At 44.2% G+C, this 22,926-nt stretch overlaps 3 protein-coding genes across 11 annotated transcripts in view; 1 reads left to right on the forward strand and 2 right to left on the reverse strand.

The window, feature by feature from the left end:
- Positions 1 to 22,926, reverse strand: part of arhgef10l (Rho guanine nucleotide exchange factor 10 like) — a 252,583-nt gene that overhangs the window by 107,681 nt on the left and 121,976 nt on the right. For 5 of the 7 annotated variants that reach the window (XR_010001388.1, XM_062965943.1, XM_062965944.1 and 2 more), the window contains 7 exons: positions 22,558 to 22,737; positions 19,573 to 19,689; positions 16,310 to 16,402; positions 16,046 to 16,219; positions 9,810 to 9,955; positions 7,043 to 7,057; positions 1,360 to 1,574 (listed from right to left, as the gene is read on the reverse strand). Coding sequence is in view for 6 of the 7 variants with exons in the window: in XM_062965943.1 (XP_062822013.1) it covers positions 1,360 to 1,574; positions 7,043 to 7,057; positions 9,810 to 9,955; positions 16,046 to 16,219; positions 16,310 to 16,402; positions 19,573 to 19,689; positions 22,558 to 22,737 (940 nt within the window). In the remaining variant the exon portion in view is untranslated. The remainder of the gene's footprint in view (positions 1 to 1,359; positions 1,575 to 7,042; positions 7,058 to 9,809; positions 9,956 to 16,045; positions 16,220 to 16,309; positions 16,403 to 19,572; positions 19,690 to 22,557; positions 22,738 to 22,926) is intronic. The other 2 variants (XM_062965946.1, XM_062965941.1) reach the window with 1 other exon arrangement.
- LOC134294519 (uncharacterized) lies at positions 1,572 to 6,296 on the reverse strand. Its single transcript, XM_062965947.1, has one exon. It carries the CDS (start codon positions 3,337 to 3,339, stop codon positions 1,597 to 1,599), a length of 1,743 nt encoding a protein of 580 aa, XP_062822017.1. The 5' UTR covers positions 3,340 to 6,296; the 3' UTR covers positions 1,572 to 1,596.
- On the forward strand, positions 16,815 to 18,524 carry LOC134294521 (uncharacterized). Of its 3 annotated transcripts, none has more exons than XR_010001389.1 (2): positions 16,815 to 17,112; positions 17,263 to 18,524. XR_010001389.1 is itself a non-coding variant. In XM_062965949.1 (2 exons), the coding sequence occupies exons 1-2, from the start codon at positions 16,936 to 16,938 to the stop codon at positions 17,782 to 17,784; spliced, it is 639 nt and encodes a 212-aa protein (XP_062822019.1). In that variant the 5' UTR covers positions 16,854 to 16,935; the 3' UTR covers positions 17,785 to 18,524. The 3 variants fall into 3 exon arrangements, 2 of the variants coding, with proteins under 2 accessions (XP_062822019.1, XP_062822020.1); XM_062965949.1 differs by having other exon boundaries at positions 16,854 to 17,052; XM_062965950.1 differs by having other exon boundaries at positions 16,855 to 17,057.

Raw genomic sequence — 22,926 nt, forward strand, 5'->3', positions numbered from 1 at the left:
AGAACAAGGAGAACGAGGAGAAGGGGAACAAGGAGAAGGAGAATATGGAGGAGAAGGAAAAGGAGAACAAGGAGAAGGAGGAGGAGGAGAAGGAGAATGAGGAGAATGAGATTGGAGAACAAGGAGAAGGAGAATGAGGAGAAGGAGGAGAATGAGAATGAGGAGAAGGGAAAGGAGAACAAGGAGAACGAGGAGAAGGGGAACAAGGAGAAAGAGAATGAGAAGAAGGAGGAGGAAGAGGAGGAGGAGGAGATGAAGAACAAGGAGAACAAGGAGAAGGAGAATGAGGAGAAGGAGAATGAGGAGAAGGACAACAAGGAGAAGGACAACAAGGAGAAGGAGAATGAGGAGAAGGAGAAGGAGGAGAAGGAGAACGAGGAGAAGGAGGAGAATGAGAATGAGGAGAAGGGAAAGGAGAACAAGGAGAACAAGGAGAAGGGGAACAAGGAGAAGGAGAATGAGGAGAAGGACAACAAGGAGAAGGACAACAAGGAGAAGGAGAAGGAGGAGAAGGAGGAGGAAGAGGAGGAGGAGGAGATGGAGAACAAGGAGAAGGAGAAGGAGAATGCAGAGAAGGAGAAGGAGAATGAGGAGAAGGAGAACAAGGAGAAGGAGAATGAGGAGAAGGAGAATGAGGAGAAGGAGAAGAAGGAGAAGGAGAATGAGGAGAAGGACAACAAGGAGATGGAGAATGAGGAGAAGGACAACAAGGAGAAGGAGAATGAGGAGAAGGACAACAAGGAGAAGGACTACAAGGAGAAGGTGAATGAGGAGAAGGAGGAGGAAGAGGAGGAGGAGGAGATGGAGAACAAGGAGAACAAGGAGAAGGAGAATGCAGAGAAGGAGAATGAGGAGAAGGAGAATGAGGAGAAGGAGAACGAGGAGAAGGAGAACAAGGAGGAGAATGAGGAGAAGGAGAACGAGGAGAAGGGGAACGAGGAGAAGGGGAACAAGGAGAAGGGGAATGAGAAGGAGAATATGGAGGAGAAGGAGAAGGAGAACAAGGAGAAGGAGGAGGAGGAGGAGAATGAGGAGAATGAGATGGAGAACAAGGAGGAGGAGAATGAGGAGGAGAATGAGGAGAACAAGGAGGAGAAGGAGGAGAAAGAGAAAGAAAAGAAGAGAGGAGAAGGATAAGTAGGAGAAGGAGAATGAGGAGAAGGAGAAAAGGAGAAGGAGAATGAGGAGAAGGAGGAGGAAGAGGAGGAGGAGGAGATGAAGAACAAGGAGAACAAGGAGAAGGAGAATGCAGAGAAGGAGAAGGAGAATGAGAAGAAGGAGAATGAAGAGAACAAAGAGAAGGAGAAGGAGGACGAGGAGAAGGAGGACGAAGAGGGGCAAGGGGGGCACCGGACTCACTGTGTGCGGAAGCCTGGCTGCTGGGCATGTGGCGCTTGGAGGCCACGTTCTGGACCACCAGGTGGTCCTTCTCCTGGGCTCCGCTGTTGCCACCACCACCGCCGCCACCGCTCTCCTGTCCGACCTCCACCACCTGGACCTGCGGGAGGGCCGCGTTCCACTTCACAATGTACTTGGGCCCCAGAGGGACCAGGCTGCTGATCTCAAGCTGCCCCCTGGACAGAAGGGAAAGGGCTTTTATGGAGAGTCATGATCATCACAAGAGGAGGAGGAGGAAGAAAAAGAGAATGAGGAGAAGAAGGAGGAGGAGAAAGAGGAGGAGGAAAAAAGAGAAAGATGGAGGAGGAGGAGGAGGAAAAAAGGAGAATGAGGAGAACAAGGAGGAGGAGGAAGAGAAAGAAGGAGAACAAGAAGAAAAAGGAGGAGGAGGAGGAGAAAGGGGAGAAAGAAGAGAAAGAGAAGTAGAAGGTGGAGGAGGAGGAGAAGGAAGAGAAAGAGGAGGAGAAGGAGAAGGAGGAGATGCAGAAGAAGAAGGAGAAGAAAGAGAAGGAGGAAGAGGAGGAGGAAAAAAGAGAAAGATGGAGGAGGAGGAGGAGGAGGAGGAGGAGGAGGAGGAAAAAAGGAGAATGAGGAGAACAAGGAGGAGGAGGAAGAGAAAGAAGGAGAACAAGAAGAAAAAGGAGGAGGAGGAGAAAGGGGAGAAAGAAGAGAAAGAGAAGTAGAAGGTGGAGGAGGAGGAGAAGGAAGAGAAAGAGGAGGAGAAGGAGAAGGAGGAGATGCAGAAGAAGAAGGAGAAGAAAGAGAAGGAGGAAGAGGAGGAGAAGCAGAAGAAGAAGGACAAGGAGGAGAAGAAAGCGAACAAGAAGGGGAATGGGGAGAAGAAGGAGGAGGAGGAGGAAGAGAAAGAGCAGGAAGAATGAGGAGGAGGAGGAGAAAGAAGAGAAAGCGAAGTAGAAGATAGTGTAGGGGGAGGAGGAAGACAAAGAGGAGGAGGAGAAGCAGAAGAAGGAGAAAGAGGAGAAGGAGGAGGAGGAGAAAGAGAACAACAAGGGGATGGGGAGAAGAAGAAGGAAAAAAGAGAATTAGGAGAACAAGGAGGAGGGGAAGGAAGAGAAAGAAGGAGAAAAAGAAGAAGGAGGAGGAAGAAAAAGAGAAGGAGAATAAAGAAGAGGAGAAAGAGGAGGAGGAAAAAAGAGAAAAATGGAGGAGGAGGAGGAAGAGAAAGGGGAGAAAGGGAAGAAAGAGAAGTAGAAGGTGGTGTAGGGGGAGGAGGAAGAGAAAGAGGAGGAGAAGCAGAAGAAGGAGAATGAGGAGGAGGGGGAGGGGAGAAAGAGAATAACAAGGGGATGGGGAGAAGAAGAAGGAAAAAAGAGAATGAGGAGAACAAGGAGGAGGAGAAGGAAGAGAAAGAAGGAGAAAACGAAGAAAAAGAAGTAGGAGGAGGAGGAGGAAGGGGAGGAAGAACAGAAAGAGAAGTAGAAGGTGGTGAAGGAGGAAGAGGAGGAGAAACAGAAGAAGCAGAACGAGGAGAAGGAAGAGGAGAAAGAGAACAAGAAGGGGAATGAGGAGAAGAAGAAGGAAAAAAGAGGAGAACCAGGAGGAGGAGAAGGAAGAGAAAGGAGGAGGAGGAGAAAGAGGAGAAGGAGGAGATGTAGAAGAGGAAGGAAGAGGAAGAGGAGGAGGAGCAGAAGAGAAAGAGAAGGATAAAGTAGAGAAGAAGGAGGAAAAGAAAGAGAAAGGGGAGAAGGAGAATGAAGAAAAAAGAAGTAGGGGAGAAGAAGGAGAATGAAGAGGAAGAGAAGGAGAAAGAGAACAAAGAGGAGAAGGAGGCAAAAAAAAGGAGAAAGGGGAGAAAGAGGAGGAAAAGAAGGAGAAGAATGAGGAGAAGGAAAGTAAGAAATGTGCAAAGATCCAGGTAGCATTGCCCAGTCCATCTCTATCTTGGTCACAACTTTCAAGTCGCTGTCCCAAGCACCACATTTACTTCTTTCTTTGTATTATATTCCGAATTTCCTTCCCCAATATAGGATTTCAAAGGGGCTTGTAGCAACCATATTTTAAAAAATCTTGGGATAACTCCTTTAACCATAGTTTTTCTGGGACCCTGAGCTGAGTCTGAGAGAAGAGTGCCTCCCGATGACATCTGATGTGTGCCAATGGGTGTTAATATTAATATTAATAACAATCGTTATTCTGGGACCCTAAGCTGAGTCTGAGAGAGGAGTGCTTTCTCATTACATCTGATTTGTACCAATGGGTGTTAATATAATATTAATATTAATAACAATAGTTATTCCGGGACCATGAGCTGAATCTGAGAGAGGGCTGCTTCCCCATGACATCTGATGTGTGCCAATGGGTGTTAATAATAATATTAATAACGATAGTTATTCCAGGACCCTGAGCTGAGTCTGAGAGAGGAGTGCCTCCCCATTACATCTGATGTGTGCCAATGGTTGTTAATAATAATATTAATTTTAATAACGATAGTTATTACAGGACCCTGAGCTGACTCTAAGAGGAATGCTTCCCCATCACATCAGATGTGTACCAATGGGTGTTGATAATATTAATATTAATAACAATAGTTACTCTGGGACCCTAAGCTGAGTCTGAGAGAGGAGTGCTTTCTCATTACATCTGATTTGTACCAATGGGTGTTAATATTAATATTAATAAAAAATAGTTATTCTGGGACCCTAATCTGAGTCTGAGAGAGGAGTGTTTCCTCATGACATCTGATGTGTACTAATGGGTGTTAATATTAATAAGAATAGTTATTCTGGGACCCTAATCTGAGTCTGGGAGAGGAATGCTTCCCCATGACATCTGATGTGTACTAATGGGTGTTAATATTAATAAGAATAGTTATTCTGGGACCCTAATCTGAGTCTGAGAGAGGAGTGTTTCCTCATGACATCTGATGTGTACTAATGAGTGTTAATATTAATAAGAATAGTTATTCTGGGACCCTAATCTGAGTCTGAGAGAGGAGTGTTTCCTCATGACATCTGATGTGTACTAATGGGTGTTAATATTAATAAGAATAGTTATTCTGGGACCCTAATCTGAGTCTGAGAGAGGAGTGCTTCCCCATGACATCTGATGTGTACTAATGGGTGTTAATATTAATAAGAATAGTTATTCTGGGACCCTAATCTGAGTCTGAGAGAGGAGTGTTTCCTCATGACATCTGATGTGTACTAATGGGTGTTAATATTAATAAGAATAGTTATTCTGGGACCCTAATCTGAGTCTGAGAGAGGAGTGTTTCCTCATGACATCTGATGTGTACTAATGGGTGTTAATATTAATAAGAATAGTTATTCTGGGACCCTAAGCTGCATCTGAGAGAGGTCTGCTTCTCCCATGACATCTGATGTGTGCCAATGGTTGTTAATAATAATATTAATTTTAATAACGATAGTTATTCTGGGACCCTGAGCTGAATCTGAGAGAGGTCTGCTTCCCCCATGACATCTGATGTGTGCCAATGGGTGTTAATAATAATATTAATATTCATAACGATAGTTATTCTGGGACCCTGAGCTGACTCTGAGAGGAATGCTTCCCCCATGACATCTGATGTATGCCAATGGGTGTTAATAATAATATTAATATTAATAACGATAGTTATTCCGGGACCCTAAGCGGAGTCTGAGAGAGGAGTGCCTCCCCATGACATCTGATGTGTGCCGTTAGGTGTTAATAATAATATTAATATTAATAATGATAAATATTCCAGGACCCTGAGCTGAGTCTGAGAGAGGAGTGCCTCCCCATGACATCTGATGTGTGCCGTTAGGTGTTAATAATAATATTAATATTAATAATGAAAATTATTCCAGGACCCTGAGCTGAGTCTGAGAGAGGAGTGCCTCCCCATGACATCTGATGTGTGCCGTTAGGTGTTAATAATAATATTAATATTTATTCCGGGACCCTGAGCTGAGTCTGAGAGAGGTCTGCTTCCCCATGACATCTGATGTGTGCCGTTAGGTGTTAATAATAATATTAATATTAATAATGATAATTATTCCAGGACCCTGAGCTGAGTCTGAGAGAGGAGTGCCTCCCCATGACATCTGATGTGTGTCATTAGGTGTTAATAATAATATTAATATTTATTCCGGGACCCTGAGCTGAGTCTGAGAGAGGTCTGCTTCCCCATGACATCTGATGTGTGCCGTTAGGTGTTAATAATAATATTAATATTAATAATGATAATTATTCCAGGACCCTGAGCTGAGTCTGAGAGAGGACTGCCTCCCCATGACATCTGATGTGTGTCATTAGGTGTTAATAATAATATTAATATTTATTCCGGGACCCTGAGCTGAGTCTGAGAGAGGAGTGCTTCCCCATGACATCTGATGTGTGCCGTTAGGTGTTAATAATAATATTAATATTAATAATGATAATTATTCCAGGACCCTGAGCTGAGTCTGAGAGAGGAGTGCCTCCCCATGACATCTGATGTGTGTCATTAGGTGTTAATAATAATATTAATATTTATTCCGGGACCCTGAGCTGAGTCTGAGAGAGGTCTGCTTCCCCATGACATCTGATGTGTGCCGTTAGGTGTTAATAATAATATTAATATTAATAATGATAATTATTCCAGGACCCTGAGCTGAGTCTGAGAGAGGAGTGCCTCCCCATGACATCTGATGTGTGTCATTAGGTGTTAATAATAATAATAATATTTATTCCGGGACCCTGAGCTGAGTCTGAGAGAGGAGTGCTTCCCCATGACATCTGATGTGTGCCGTTAGGTGTTAATAATAATATTAATATTAATAATGATAATTATTCCAGGACCCTGAGCTGAGTCTGAGAGAGGAGTGCTTCCCCATGACATCTGATGTGTTCCAATGGGTGTTAATAATAATATTAAGAAGGTGTGTAGTGGAGGGATATGTAGTAAAGTTGTAATGGAAATGTTAAAATGCTTAGAAATGTTAAAACTGCTTAGAAATATGTTTAAAGATGTTCCTGATTTATTTTTACTGTCGGATTGTATACATGATACATATTGTATACATGATATTGTAAAATGAGGAAAATGTAAACTTATACATTTTGATTGATATATTAATTAAAAAATAAAAAACAATAAGAATATTAATATTAATAACAATAGTTACTCTGGGACCCTGAGCTGAGTCTGAGAGAGGAGTGCTTCCCCATGACATCTGATGTGTGACAATGGTTGTTAATAATAATATTAATATTAATAATGATAGTTATTCCGGGACCCTGAGCTGAGTCTGAGAGAGGTCTGCTTCCCCATGACATCTGATGTGTGCCGATAGGTGTTAATAATAATAATAATATTAATATTAATAATGATACTTATTCCGGGACCCTGAGCTGAGACTGAGAGAGGAGTGCCTCCCCATGACATTTGACGTGTGCCAATGGGTGGCAATAATAATATTCAGCACTTGGGATAGCTCCATTAAAGTTCAGACCAAAACCCGGAACGGATTCTCAATGCAAAGATGAGTTTTGTCTCCCCTAGTTGTTCCCAAGCACAGCAGAAGCAAACCCGTCTGCAAAAAATGGTTAATTTCAGGGGTGATTGTTTCCAAAAGGTCCATAGCGAAGCCAACACCAGCATGCAAAAACCTTGGCATGTCACTCACACCCAAAGGATGCACACACCACACTTTGATCCTACCTGGTATTGATCGGCCTGCGGAAAGAGACACGTCATAATGTAAGTCAACCATAAGTCCTTGCTTCTCCTTGACCTCGCATTTGCAAACTTATTCTCACCTACGAATATTTCTAGAACTACAATAAGCATTTTCTCACACTTTGCGTCAAGGTGTAATCGCGACGGAGGCTAAACCTGAATCCCCGGAGGGAAATTCCGCTTTGTCCGATTCACATAAAGACGATAACTCACATACCAAGAGGCAGTGTGTTGTCACTAGAGATGTGCGTGGAAATTTTTACTTCATTTCCTTCGTGCTATTGTTTCATTCTGACTGTTCATCTACACAAAACGAATGACATTTTCAGGTACTGCTTCCTCATGACATCTGATGTGTGTCAATAGGTGTTAATATTAATATTAATAAAAAAAATAGTTATTCTGGGACCCTAAGCTGAGTCCGGGAGAGGAGTGCTTCCCTGTGACATCTGATGTGTGTCAATGGGTCTTAATAATAATATTAATATTAATAATGATAGTTGTTCCGGGACCCTAAGCTGAGTCTGAGAGAGGAGTGCCTCCCCATGAGATCTGATGTCTGGGGGGATGTTTGTAAAAATAATATTAATATTAATAACGATAATTATTCTGGGACCCTGAGGTGAGTCTGAGAGAGGAGTGCTTCCCCATGACATCTGATGTGTACCGATGGGTGTTAATATTAATATTAATATTAATAACGATAATTATTCTGGGACCCTGAGGTGAGTCTGGGAGAGGAGTGCCTCCCCATGACATCTGATGTGTGCCAATGGGTGTTAATAATAATATTAATATTAATAAAAATAGTTATTCTAGGATCCTAAACTGAGTCTGGGAGAGGAGTGCCTCCCCATGATATCTGATGTGTGCCAATGGGTGTTAATAATAATATTAATATTAATAAAAATAGTTATTCTGGGACCCTGAGCTGAGTCTGGGAGGGAATGCTTCCCCATGACATCTGATGTGTGCCAATGGGTGTTAATAATAATAATAATAATAATAATAATAATAATAATAATAATAGTTATTCTGGGACCCTGAGCTGAGTCTAAGAGAGGAGTGCCTCCCCATGACATCTGATGTCTGCCAATGGTTGTTAATAATAATAATAATATTAATATTAATAACGATAATTATTCTGGGACCCTGAGCTGAGTCTGGGAGAGGAGTGCCTTCCCATGACATCTGATGTGTGTCAATGGGTGTTAATAATAATATTTATATTAATAACAATAGTTATTCTGGGACCCTAAGCTGGGTCTGAGAGAGGAGTGCCTCCCCATGACATCTGATGTGTACCAATGGGTGTTAATATTAATATTAATACTAATATTAATATTAATATTGATAACGATAGTTATTCTGGGACCCTCAGCTGAGTCTGGGAGAGGAGTGCTTCCCCATGACATCTGATGTGTGTCAATGGGTGTTAATAATAATATTTATATTAATAACAATAATTATTCTGGGACCCTAAACTGAGTCTGAGAGAGGAGTGCTTCCCCATGACATCTGATGTGTGTCAATGGGTGTTAATAATAATATTTATATTAATAACAATAGTTATTCTGGGACCCTAAGCTGAGTCTGGGAGAGGTCTGCTTCCCCATGACATCTGATGTGTACCAATGGGTGTTAATAATAATGTTAATATTAATAATTATAGTTGTTCTGGGACCCTAAGCTGAGTCTGAGAGAGGAATGTGGATGTGTACCAATGGGTGTTAATAATAATATTCATATTCATATTCATAACGATAGTTATTCTAGGACCCTAAGCTGAGTCTGAGAGAGGAATGTGGATGTGTACCAATGGGTGTTAAAAATAATATTCATATTCATATTCATAACGATAGTTATTCTAGGACCCTAAGCTGAGTCTGAGAGAGGAATGTGGATGTGTACCAATGGGTGTTAATAATAATGTTAATATTAATAATTATAGTTGTCTGGGACCCTAAGCTGAGTCTGAGAGAGGAATGTGGATGTGTACCAATGGGTGTTAATAATAATATTCATATTCATATTCATAATGATAGTTATTCTAGGACCCTAAGCTGAGTCTGAGAGAGGAATGTGGATGTGTACCAATGGGTGTTAATAATAATGTTAATATTAATAATTATAGTTGTCTGGGACCCTAAGCTGAGTCTGAGAGAGGAATGTGGATGTGTACCAATGGGTGTTAATAATAATGTTAATATTAATAATTATAGTTGTCTGGGACCCTAAGCTGAGTCTGAGAGAGGAATGTGGATGTGTACCAATGGGTGTTAATAATAATGTTAATATTAATAATTATAGTTGTCTGGGACCCTAAGCTGAGTCTGAGAGAGGAATGTGGATGTGTACCAATGGGTGTTAATAATAATGTTCATATTCATATTCATAACGATAGTTATTCTGGGACCCTAAGCTGAGTCTGAGAGAGGAGTGCTTCCCCATGACATTTGATGTGAGCCAATGGGTGGCAATAATAATATTATTGGAAGCCTTCCCATTGCGGCCAATGGTCCGAAAATTTTCGTTTTTTCCGTAAGCCAGACGAAAATTTGTGTCGTATAGGCTGCCTATTTTCATTAGCGGGACACAAATACGACATGGTTGAAACTACACAAAACGAGCAGAACAACACTAGTTGTCACTTCATATGCATACAGGGCTAACATTGCTTTTGTTTGCTCGCCGAATCCCGACCCGACCCCTTTCTCCGCAGGGATACGCAACCGCAACGGACACTCACTTGAAATTGATGTTGGCGCAGACCAGCATGTCGTTCAGCAGGAAGACTTTCCGCTCCTTGGACTTGATGAGCTGACCGCGGTCTCCGTACACCGTCTCGGTCAACGTCTCGCAGAGAAGCAGTTGGCGCTGACCCGAGGTTAACAACTGCGGAGAGATTGGGATGGCAGAGGAGAGGAACAATTGCCTTTTTTTTTGTAGCAATGTTAATGGGAGATGGACGCGGCGGAACTTCCCAAAGCCCATTCCCAAACAATAATGCTGAGGCTAAGAAGGGGCACTAGAGGCCACTAAAACGTCTTAAAATAGGCTTCTTCAATACTAAAGCTCTCCAACCAACGCATTTCAAGAGCCAAACGCAGAAGATAGAGAATCATCTAAGTCAGGGGTCCTCAAACTTTTAAAGCAGAGGGCGGGTCCACAACGCGACGGAACTTCCCAAAGCCCATTCCCAAACAATAATGCTGAGGCTAAGAAGGGGCACTAGAGGCCACTAAAACGTCTTAAAATAGGCTTCTTCAATACTAAAGCTCTCCAACCAACGCATTTCAAGAGCCAAACGCAGAAGATAGAGAATCATCTAAGTCAGGGGTCCTCAAACTTTTAAAGCAGAGGGCCGGTCCACAATCCTTCGGATTGTTGAGGGGCCGAATTATCATTTGGAGAAAAAAACCGAACAAATTCCTGTGCACACTGCACATATCTTATTTGTAGTGCAAAACAACAACAATAACAATGAAAGAACAATACAATATTTAAAAAATGAAAATAATTTTACCCAACATAAACCTATCAGGATTTCAATAGGAAATGTGAGCCTGCTTCTGGCCAATGAGATAGTCAGGTTAATTAGGATTGTTGTTGTTGTTGTTGTTGTTGTTGTTGTTGTTGTTGTTGTTGTTGTTGTTGTGTGTCTTCAAGTCGTTTCAGATTTTGGGCGAGCCTAAGTCCAAAATTATTTATTTATTCATTTATTACATTTATTTACAGTAGAGTCTCACTTATCCAACATAAACGGGCCGGCAGAATGTTGGATAAGCGAATATGTTGGATAATAAGGAGGGATTAAGGAAAAGCCTATTAAACATCAAATTAGGTTATGATTTTAAAATTAAGCACCAAAACATCATGTTAGACAACAAATTTGGTAGAAAAAGTAGTTCTATACACAGTAATGCTATGTAGTAATTACTGTATTTATGAATTTAGCACCAAAATATCACGATATATTGAAAACATTGACTCCAAAAATGCGTTGGATAATCCAGAATGTTGGATAAGCGAGTGTTGGATAAGTGAGACTCTACTGTATTACATTTATATCCCACCCTTCTCACCCCAAAGGGAACTCAGAGCAGCTATATGTACATACAATATATTATATTATTAGCATAGCACAATATTAGCATTATATATTACTATATTGAACTATACCACTATACTATTATATAATATGTAATATATAACATATAATAATTATTATTATATGGTATTATTATTATTAGTAATATATTGTATAACATAATATTATTATCAATATTATACGTATATACAATATATTATATTATTAAAACTGATATAAAAATATTATATTATAAATGAGGGCGGGGGCCAGATAAATGACCTTGGAGGGCCGCATCCGGCCCCCGGGCCTTAGTTTGGGGACCCCTGATCTAAGTAATCACATTCAAACAGAACCATCTATAGAATGAGGAGTTAGAATAATAATAATAATCATCATCATCATCATCATCATCATCTATATATATAAAAGGGTAATGACATTTCGGCCTAGGACAAAACTACACATCCCAGAAACACTAAACTTGGCAGCACAACCCCTCATCCATGCCTCTACGTTCATACAACAAAAAGAAAAGAAAAATAAACTCCTATTTAGAGGGAGAGGAATAATTGTTTTTATCCAATTGCTGCCAGTTAGAAGGCTACGCTCCGCCCCCTTGGTCTCCTAGCAACCAACTCAGCCCAGGGTACAGGCAGAGTTAGGCCTCACTTAGGCCTCTTCCACACTGTCTATAAAATACAGATTATCTTATTTTAACTGGATTATATGGCAGTGTAAAAGGGGCCCCTGATGGCACAGTGTGTTAAAGCGCTGAGCTGCTGAACTTGCGGACCAAAAGGTCCCAGGTTCAAATCTTGGGAGCGGAGTGAGCGCCCACTGTTGGCCCCAGCTCCTACCAACCTAGCAGTTCGAAAAAAATGCCAATGTGAGTAGATCAATAGGTACCGCTCCGGCGGGAAGGTAACGGCGCTCCATGCAGTCATGCCTATGGCCACATGACCTTGGAGGTGTCTATGGACAACACCGGCTCTTCGGCTTAGAAATGGAGATGAGCACCAACCCCCAGAGTCAGACATGACTGGACTTAATGTCAGGAGAAAACTTTGACCCTTGACCTTAACTACCACCAATTCCTCAATACTTTATTTCCATACCACCAGACTTCGCCACAGCAACGCATGGCCGGGCACAGCTAGTCTATATATATAAAAATGTAATGTGCATTTTTACTATGGAGTAAACAACAAAACCACTGATCCCGATCACACCAAATTTGGCCACAAAAGACATAGTCATCCAATCTATGTCTTTCAAACAAAAAAACCTAGAAAAATAAAGTCCAAATTAGAAGATGTGGAAAAGCCGTTTTCTCCCTAGCTGCTGGTCAGTAGGGTAGGCCCCACCCCCTTTAGGCCCCGCCTCCTTTGTCTCCTAGCAACCCACTCAGCCACAATGGCGACAGGCAGAGTTAGGCCTCACTTAAGCCTCTTCCATAACGCTGATAAAATGCAGATTATCTGATTTGAACTCGATGATATGACAGTGTAGACTCAAGGCCCTTCCACACAGCTATATAACCCAGAATGCCAAGTCAGATATAATCCACAGTATCTGCTTTGAAGTGGGTTATCTTGAGTCCACACTGACATATAATCCCGTTCAGTGTGGATTTTATACAGTTGTGTAGAAGGAGCCTCATATAATCCAGTTCAAAACAAATAATATAAGATTATAAACATAATATATAAAAATTACTGTGGTATAATAAAACAGAAAAATATAATCTCTAAAATCAGGACAGCAAATAAAGAGCAACACTCAGAAAACAGGGGAATTGGGAATTCCAGAAAGGAAACTATCAGGGCCTTCCTCCAAGTGTTTTGGACTCCAACTCCCACAATTTCTAACAGAAAGCATCGTTTTACTATGCCAGAATATAATTCTGTACAGAAATATTACAGTCCACATAGTGTTCCATACTTCACTCTTTAACAACACAACCGTTCAATGCTAAGGCTTCTCCGTCTGCGCAGGGTTCCATACTTCGCTCGTTAACAACACAACCGTTCAATGCTAAGGCTTCCCCGTCTGTGCAGGGTTCCATACTTCGCACTTTAACAACACAACCGTTCAATGCTAAGGCTTCCCCGTCTGCGCAGGGTTCCATACTTCGCACTTTAACAACACAACCGTTCAATGCTAAGGCTTCCCCGTCTGCGCAGGGTTCCATACTTCGCACTTTAACAACACAACCGTTCAATGCTCAGGCTTCCCCGTCTGCAAAGGGTTCCATACTTCGCCCTTTAACAACACAACCGTCCAATGCTAAGGCTTCCCCGTCTGCGCAGGGTTCCATACTTCGCACTTTAACAACACAACCGTTCAATGCTAAGGCTTCCCCGTCTGCACAGGGCTCCATACTTCGCTCTTTAACAACACAACCATTCAATGCTAAGGCTTCCCCGTCTGCAAAGGGTTCCATACTTCGCCCTTTAACAACACAACCGTTCAATGCTAAGGCTTCCCCGTCTGCGCAGGGTTCCATACTTCCCACTTTAACAACACAACCGTTCAATGCTAAGGCTTCCCCGTCTGCGCAGGGTTCCATACTTCGCACTTTAACAACACAACCGTTCAATGCTAAGGCTTCCCCGTCTGCGCAGGGTTCTATACTTCGCTCTTTAACAACACAACCGTTCAATGCTAAGGCTTCCCCGTCTGCGCAGGGTTCCATACTTCGCACTTTAACAACACAACCGTCCAATGCTAAGGCTTCCCCGTCTGCGCAGGGTTCCATACTTCGCCCTTTAACAACACAACCGTCCAATGCTAAGGCTTCCCCGTCTGCACAGGGTTCCATACTTCGCCCTTTAACAACACAACCGTCCAATGCTAAGGCTTCCCCGTCTGTGCAGGGTTCCATACTTCGCCCTTTAACAACACAACCGTCCAATGCTAAGGCTTCCCCGTCTGCGCAGGGTTCCATACTTCGCACTTTAACAACACAACCGTCCAATGCTAAGGCTTCCCCGTCTGCGCAGGGTTCCATACTTCGCCCTTTAACAACACAACCGTCCAATGCTAAGGCTTCCCCGTCTGTGCAGGGTTCCATACTTCGCCCTTTCACAACACAACCGTTCAATGCTAAGGCTTCCCCGTCTGCGCAGGGTTCCATACTTCGCCCTTTAACAACACAACCGTTCAATGCTAAGGCTTCCCCGTCTGCGCAGGGTTCCGTACTTCGCTCTTTAACAACACAACCATTCAATGCTAAGGCTTCCCCGTCTGCGCAGGGTTCCGTACTTCGCCCTTTAACAACACAACCGTTCAATGCTAAGGCTTCCCCGTCTGCGCAGGGTTCCATACTTCGCCCTTTAACAACACAACCGTTCAATGCTCAGGCTTCCCCGTCTGCGCAGGGTTCCATACTTCGCCCTTTAACAACACAACCGTCCAATGCTAAGGCTTCCCCGTCTGCGCAGGGTTCCATACTTCGCCCTTTAACAACACAACCGTCCAATGCTAAGGCTTCCCCGTCTGCGCAGGGTTCCATACTTCGCCCTTTAACAACACAACCGTCCAATGCTAAGGCTTCCCCGTCTGCGCAGGGTTCCATACTTCGCACTTTAACAACACAACCGTTCAATGCTCAGGCTTCCCCGTCTGCGCAGGGTTCCATACTTCGCACTTTAACAACACAACCGTCCAATGCTCAGGCTTCCCCGTCTGCGCAGGGTTCCATACTTCGCACTTTAACAACACAACCGTTCAATGCTAAGGCCTCCCCGTCTGCGCAGGGTTCCATACTTCGCCCTTTAACAACACAACCGTCCAATGCTAAGGCTTCCCCGTCTGCGCAGGGTTCCATACTTCGCCCTTTAACAACACAACCGTTCAATGCTAAGGCTTCCCCGTCTGCGCAGGGTTCCATACTTCGCCCTTTAACAACACAACCGTTCAATGCTAAGGCTTCCCCGTCTGCGCAGGGTTCCATACTTCGCCCTTTAACAACACAACCGTTCAATGCTCAGGCTTCCCCGTCTGCGCAGGGTTCCATACTTCGCACTTTAACAACACAACCGTTCAATGCTAAGGCTTCCCCGTCTGCGCAGGGTTCCATACTTCGCCCTTTAACAACACAACCGTTCAATGCTAAGGCTTCCCCGTCTGCGCAGGGTTCCATACTTCGCCCTTTAACAACACAACCGTCCAATGCTCAGGCTTCCCCGTCTGCGCAGGGTTCCATACTTCGCCCTTTAACAACACAACCGTTCAATGCTAAGGCTTCCCCGTCTGCGCAGGGTTCCATACTTCGCCCTTTAACAACACAACCGTTCAATGCTAAGGCTTCCCCGTCTGCGCAGGGTTCCATACTTCGCCCTTTAACAACACAACCGTTCAATGCTCAGGCTTCCCCGTCTGCGCAGGGTTCCATACTTCGCCCTTTAACAACACAACCGTTCAATGCTAAGGCTTCCCCGTCTGCGCAGGGTTCCATACTTCGCCCTTTAACAACACAACCGTCCAATGCTAAGGCTTCCCCGTCTGCGCAGGGTTCCATACTTCGCCCTTTAACAACACAACCGTCCAATGCTAAGGCTTCCCCGTCTGCGCAGGGTTCCATACTTCTCACTTTAACAACACAACCGTTCAATGCTAAGGCTTCCCCGTCTGCGCAGGGTTCCATACTTCTCACTTTAACAACACAACCGTTCAATGCTAAGGCTTCCCCGTCTGCGCAGGGTTCCATACTTCTCACTTTAACAACACAACCGTTCAATGCTAAGGCTTCCCCGTCTGCGCAGGGTTCCATACTTCTCACTTTAACAACACAACCGTTCAATGCTAAGGCTTCCCCGTCTGCGCAGGATTCCATACTTCTCACTTTAACAACACAACCGTTCAATGCTAAGGCTTTCCCGTCTCCAGACCTTGTGGAGGCTGCTGCGGTCGCTGATGCTCTTGGTCAGCTGCTGAATCTCCGCCAGTTGGTCAGCCAGTCGCTTCTGCTCGTTGAGTTTCTCCGCCAAGGTCTCCAGCTCGGTGAGGGCCAGCTGGAGGGACAGCCGGTCCGCGTGGCCTTTCGGGGTGTTCTTGAGCATGTCCTGGAGCCCCACAAAGGACACAAAGGTGTCAGTCAAGCGAGCCACTTCCACATACCCCAACGCACCGTAATGAGCCCCGGAAGATGTTACCTGCAGCAGGAGGATGAACTGGGGGAACCTCTGGATGGGCTTCACCATCAGTCCGTAGAGCGTGACCCGGTCCACGCTGCCCATCTGTCGCTTCTGCTCAACGGGAGAAACGTCCACAAGGAAACATTTAAGACACTGACTTTATCTGTCCAGACAACCTTCATCCCACATTTAACAATACAGTAGAGTCTTGCTTATCCAATGTTCTGGATTATCCAACGCCGTTTGCCTCCCACCCCGATCCACAACTGTTTCTCTTGGCAGCAAGGACTGAACTTTTTATGAATATAATTCCCGACCATGTTGCTACTGTAAGTTCATTTTATGCAATTCTGTCTTTATTTGCAGTGGATTTTGTTGGAGTATGGTTGTATTTGTATGAAATGTAAATCAAGTGTTTACTGCTCACGAGCAAGAGTGTGTATTTTTCAGTAATGAAATAGTTAACAGCAGGCTAGTTTTGACTGACAGCCTGTTGTGATTGTTATGACCTATCAGGATTGATTTCCTGCCTTTGAGGGTTGGAGTTCCTTTCGGAACTGAGGAATGTTGTTATCTTATCTGTGGAGTTCGGCTTGAGCTTTCGCTGAAGATGGACTATGAAAGCTATGCTCTGAAGCCGAGAAATGCAAACTGTAAATAGACATGTAAATAAAGTTAATCAACAGTTGGACTTTGTCTGCTGGAGTGTTATGTTTGACCAGTGCTGTTTCTCAGCATGGGAATACAGTCTGGAGAAGGAGGTGAGGTGAGGATGATGTTTTTGGAATCCACTCTGCACCCCATCATCCCCCGACAGATTTGTGAGTAGCTGATGTTTTTGTAGTCAATGTTTTAATATTGATACTCTTAATATTTAATCATAGGTTTTAGAATCTACTTTGTGAAGGGAAAAAGTGGGGTATAAATAATAATTTTAATTATAACAATAATTGTATTGGTTTTACTTTCAGTCTCACCCTCGCAGTGATGTTGACCGGCTATATCTGCCTAGAAGATCAGGGGGCAGAGGACTCTTGCAAGTAAAACAAGTAGTCAAAGAAGAAGAACATGCCCTGGCAGAAGATGGAAAGCAAAGTGAAGAACCTGCTTTGATTGAAGTAAAAAATCAGAAACTTCTCAAGGCACAACAGACAAAAGCCCAGTACAAGAAAACTGCACTACAAACTAGAGCTGACAGCTGGCACAACAAAGCATTGCATGGAAAGTTCCTTGACAAAATTGAAGGAAAAGCTGATAAGGAGAAGACCTGGCTCTGGCTCACGAATGGGACCCTGAAGAAGGAGACAGAAGGCCTGATCCTTGCAGCCCAGGAGCAAGACATCAGGACAAAGGCAATTCAGGCCAAGATCGAAAAATCAGCTGATGACCCAAAATGCCGACTGTGCAAGGAAACCGACGAAACCATGAATCATTTTCTCAACTGTGTAAGAAAATCGCACAGACAGACTACAAACAGAGACACAACTATGTGACTCAAATGATCCATTGGAACTTATGCCTCAAGTACCACCTCCCAGCAGCAAAGAACTGGTGGGATCACAAACCTGCAAAAGTATTGGAAAATGAGCAAGCAAAGATACTGTGGGACTTCCGAATCCAGACTGACAAAGTTCTGGAACACAACACACCAGACATCACAGTTGTGGAAAGGAAAAAGGTTTGGATCATTGATGTCGCCATCCCAGGTGACAGTCGCATTGACGAAAAACAACAGGAAAAACTCAGCCGCTATCAGGACCTCAAGATTGAACTTCAAAGACTCTGGCAGAAACCAGTGCAGGTGGTCCCAGTGGTGATGGGCACACTGGGTGCCGTGCCAAAAGATCTCAGCCGGCATTTGGAAACAATAGACATTGACAAAATTACGATCTGCAAAAGGCCACCTGACTGGGATCTGCACGCATCATCCGAAAACACATCACACAGTCCTAGACACTTGGGAAGTGTTCGACTTGTGATTTTGTGATACGAAATCCAGCATGTCTATCTTGTTTGCTGTGTCATACAATATAATAATAATAATAATAATAATAATAATAATAATAATAATAATAATAATATAGGACCTTATACATGCTAAAGTAGGGTTTCGTAAAGTACGTGGCTTTGGTTATTTTGTTCTTCGTCCAGCACCTTACGGAATTCAATGTTTGCTGATTTGTTATATGGGGAGATAGGGCGGGATATAAATAAAGTATTTTTATTATTATTATTATTATTATTATTATTATTATTATTATTATTATTATTATTGAGCCCCTGGTGGCGCAGCGGGTTAAACCGCTGAGCTGCTGAACTTGCATTGTTGGATAAGTGAGACTCTACTGTACTGTATTTACTAGGCATGTCCGATTGATGAAAAAAACGTTTCAATTCTCGTTTCTAAAGTAGGGGGCGCTGGCGCTTCGATATAGAAAGTATTTCCAATTTTTTTCACCCAAAAATTTCGAATATTTCCGAAAATTCGTAATGATTCTAAATGTTTCTAAAATGGCGGATGCGCATGCGCAATCGCTACACACCGGGCTTGTATGGCAATCTTCCATGTGGACGCAGAGGACGTTAGCCCCCACCTTTGCGTCCATCGTGGAAGCTTCTGATTGGCCGGGGAGCGGCAGCCATGTTAGGCTGCGCTAAGCTCCCATTCAAGGTAGGTTGCAGAAACAATTTTTTAAAAAATATTTTTTAATATATATTTTTAAAAATTTTATGGGGGGGGGGGGAATTAACGAACCATTAAGAGACAATTAGAGAATGGGCCAACATTGGTTCGAATTACATTGCTGGTTGCGCTGTGAGACAATGTCTCGGAATGCGTATCAAAAAGCGAGAACAATCCGAAATAATTCCGATATACGATTCAAAACGATTTTTTGGACATGTCTAGTATTTTCCAATTTAGCACCAAAACATCGCGATATGTTGCAAACATTGACTACAAAAACACTGACTGCTCAAAGGCAGACGGCGTTGGATAAGAAAAGGTTGGATAAGCGAGACTCTACTATACTTGAGAATAAGCCCACCCGAATATAAGGGCTGCAAAACTCGGCTTATACTCGGGTATATACAGCAAGTAAAAGGGCTTAAATAGGGGTAAGCAGTGAGTCTTTACGGAGGAATGACAATAATAATAATAACAATAAAGGAGCTTGGGAAGAGCCCGGTAAGGTTGCAAAACTTCCCGCAAACCGTCTTCTTCTCCTGACCTTGAGAACCCTAACCCTAATCCTAACCCTCTTAAGTCTTCCTCCCCTGACCTTGAGGAACTCCAGGAACGCCGGCTTGGTGAGGCAGGCCTTCTTGATCAGGGACATGGCGCCGGTGAAGTTGTTGACGTACTCGCTGTACACGTCCAGCACCATCGACTTGGAGAACTTGGGGAAACAAGAGCAGGAAGGGTTAAGCTGTGGGGCTGGCCACGATTGTGTTGAGGCTCTGCACCCAAATATCTCTAGGTCCAGGCACTTCAACTCCCACAATTCCTAACAGCCTAGCAAGGAGGTGTTGATTGCAACATTCACACTGAATAGCATTGAGTAGCCTGGAAGCTGCAAAGTCAATCAGGGAGGGTATCTATCAATCAGGGGGACTATTTTATGACTGTTTTAACTGTTTTAATCATTTTAGTTTATTGTATATCAGTGTAACGGCATCAATTGCCACTTGTAAGCCGCCCTGAGTCCCCTCGGGTGAGAAGGGCGGGGTATAAATAATTGAAATAAATAAATAAATAAATATCTGCATGGAGGTAGCCTGGCTGTTGTTGCCTGGAGGCACCCTCTCTTTGGGAGTTAGTAATTGCAACATTCACACTTGCAATGAGCAAGCTTGAATGGCAGTGAGCAGGCGGAAGTTGCAAAGTCAATCAGAGAGGGTATCTGCATGGAGGTAGCCTGGCTGTTGTTGCCTGGAGACGGTCTCTGTTTGGGGGCGGGGGTGTTGATTGCAACATTCACACTTGCAATGAGCAAGCTTGAATTGCACTGAGCAGCCAGGAAGTTTGCAAAGTCGATTAGGGAGGGTATCTGCATGGAGGTAGCTTGGCTGTTGTTGCCTGGAGACGGTCTCTGTTTGGGGGCGGGGGCGTTGATTGCAACATTCACACTTGCAATGAGCAAGCTTGAATTGCACTGAGCAGCCAGGAAGTTTGCAAAGTTGATTAGGGAGGGTATTTTCATGGAGATAGCCTGGCTGTTGTTGCCTGGAGGCGGTCTCTGTTTGGGGGGGGGGGGTTTGATTGCAACATTCACACATGGAATGAGCAAGCTTGAATTGCACTCAGCAGCCAGGAAGTTTGCAAAGTTGATTAGGGAGGGTATTTTCATGGAGATAGCCTGGCTGTTGTTGCCTGGAGACGGTCTCTGTTTGGGGGCGGGGGCGTTGATTGCAACATTCACACTTGCAATGAGCAAGCTTGAATTGCACTGAGCAGCCAGGAAGTTTGCAAAGTTGATTAGGGAGGGTATTTTCATGGAGATAGCCTGGCTGTTGTTGCCTGGAGGCGGTCTCTGTTTTGGGGGGGGGGGTTTGATTGCAACATTCACACATGGAATGAGCAAGCTTGAATTGCACTCAGCAGCCAGGAAGTTTGCAAAGTCGATTAGGGAGGGTATTTTCATGGAGATAGCCTGGCTGTTGTTGCCTGGAGGCGGTCTCTGTTTGGGGGGGGGGGGGGTTTGATTGCAACATTCACACATGGAATGAGCAAGCTTGAATTGCATTGAGCAGCCAGGAAGTTTGCAAAGTCGATTAGGGAGGGTATTTTTATGGAGATAGCCTGGCTGTTGTTGCCTGGAGGCGGTCTCTGTTTGGGGGGGGGGGGGTTTGATTGCAACATTCACACATGGAATGAGCAAGCTTGAATTGCACTGAGCAGCCAGGAAGTTTGCAAAGTCGATTAGGGAGGGTATTTTCATGGAGATAGCCTGGCTGTTGTTGCCTGGAGGCGGTCTCTGGGGGGGGGGTGTTGATTGCCACATTCACACTTGTAATGAGCAAGCTTGGATAGCATTGAGTAGCCAGGAAGCTCCAAAGTCTGGGAGGGTATCTGCATGGAGGTAGCCTGGCTGTTGTTGCCTGGGGGCGGTCTCTGTTTGGGAGGTGTTAATTGCAACATTCACTCTTGCAACGAGCAAGCTTGAATAGCATTGAGCAGCCATGAAGCTGCAAAGTCAATCGAGGAGGGTATCTTTGTAGAGGGAGCCTAATGAAGACAGCAAATAATGAACACCACTCAGAAACAGGAGAACTCCAGACAGCAAGCAATCAAGGACCAGTTAACACATCCCAAAGAGAGGGTGCCTCCAGGTAACAAAGCCCAGGCTACCTCCATGCAGATACCCTCCCTGATTGACTTTGCAAACTTCATGGCTACTCAGTGCTATTTAAGCTTGCTCATGGCAAGTGTGAATGTTGCAATTAACACGTCTCAAACAAAGGGTGCCTCCAGGCAAGAAAAGCCAGGCTACCACTATGCAGATACCCTCACTGATTGACTTTGCAAATTTAGTGGCTACTCAATGCTATTCAGGCTGGATAACTGCAAGTGCGGATGTTGCAATTAACATCACCCAGACAGAGAGTGCTGCCAGGCAACAACAGCCAGGCTATTTCTATGCAGATACCCTCACTGATTCACTTTGCAAACTTCATGCCTACTCAGTGCTATTTAAGCTTGCTCATGGCAAGTGTGAATGTTGCAATTAACACGTCTCAAACAGAGGGTGCCTCCAGGCAAGAAAAGCCAGGCTACCACTATGCAGATACCCTCACTGATTGACTTTGCAAACTTAGTGGCTACTCAATGCTATTCAGGCTGGATAACTGCAAGTGTGAATGTTGCAATTAACATCTCCCAGACAGAGAGTGCTGCCAGGCAACAACAGCCAGGCTACTTCTATGCAGATACCCTCACTGATTGACTTTGCAAACTTCATGGCTACCCAATGCCATTCAAGCTTGCTCACTGCAACAGTCACACTTGCTTCAGACGAGGGTTCTTTGTCCCACCCTGGATACATTGCGAACAGAACCTCTCAAGATGCCATTAGCCACAGATGCAGGCGAAACGTCAGGAGAGAATGCTACTGGAGCATGGCCAGACAACCCGGAAAACTCACAGCAACCTGGTTTTCTTGCTCTTCCCCCTCCCATCTATTCCAGGTCATTTTGACCACACATCTTTTCTCCCTCTCGGTCTATTCCATTGTGTGGAAAGAAACCTTCCCGGCAGAGATGCTCACCGAGGCCACGAAGAGGTCGCCGATCTTCTCGGTCGTGTCCCACTCGGCCACCCGGGAGGACAGGGCGATCTGGAACATGGAGTGGCACTGGAGGATCTCCTTGACCCGGAAGAAGACCACCTGGCACTTCCGGGCGCTCAGCACTTTGGGCTCCATCTCCATCAGAGGGTTCCTGTAATCCTGTAATACCAAAATTGTATGTCTTTCCTCCACCACAGGCATCCCAGTGTTTCTGACTCTCTCCATTAGTCTGGAATTTGCACTGCCTCTCCCTTAACTCTTTCCTACCCTTTCCTATGGCACACAGAAGGATTGATCAGCAACTAAACATACTAGAGAGGTTCTTCCTCCACCACAGACACCCCAGTG

This window comes from Anolis carolinensis, unplaced genomic scaffold (assembly GCF_035594765.1).
Source record: "Anolis carolinensis isolate JA03-04 unplaced genomic scaffold, rAnoCar3.1.pri scaffold_15, whole genome shotgun sequence".
NCBI classification, from domain to species: domain Eukaryota; kingdom Metazoa; phylum Chordata; class Lepidosauria; order Squamata; family Dactyloidae; genus Anolis; species Anolis carolinensis.

What these genes read in the sequence shown, in the direction of transcription:
- LOC134294519 (XM_062965947.1), bottom strand. Translation starts at nt 3,339, where the DNA reads ATGTGGTGCTTGGGACAGCGACTTGAAAGTTGTGACCAAGATAGAGAT.
- LOC134294521 (XM_062965949.1), top strand. Translation starts at nt 16,936, where the DNA reads ATGCAAACTGTAAATAGACATGTAAATAAAGTTAATCAACAGTTGGAC. An exon ending in AATACAGTCTGGAGAAGGAG is followed by an intron (nt 17,053 to 17,262) that starts GTGAGGTGAGGA and finishes TTTTACTTTCAG; the next exon opens with TCTCACCCTCGCAGTGATGT.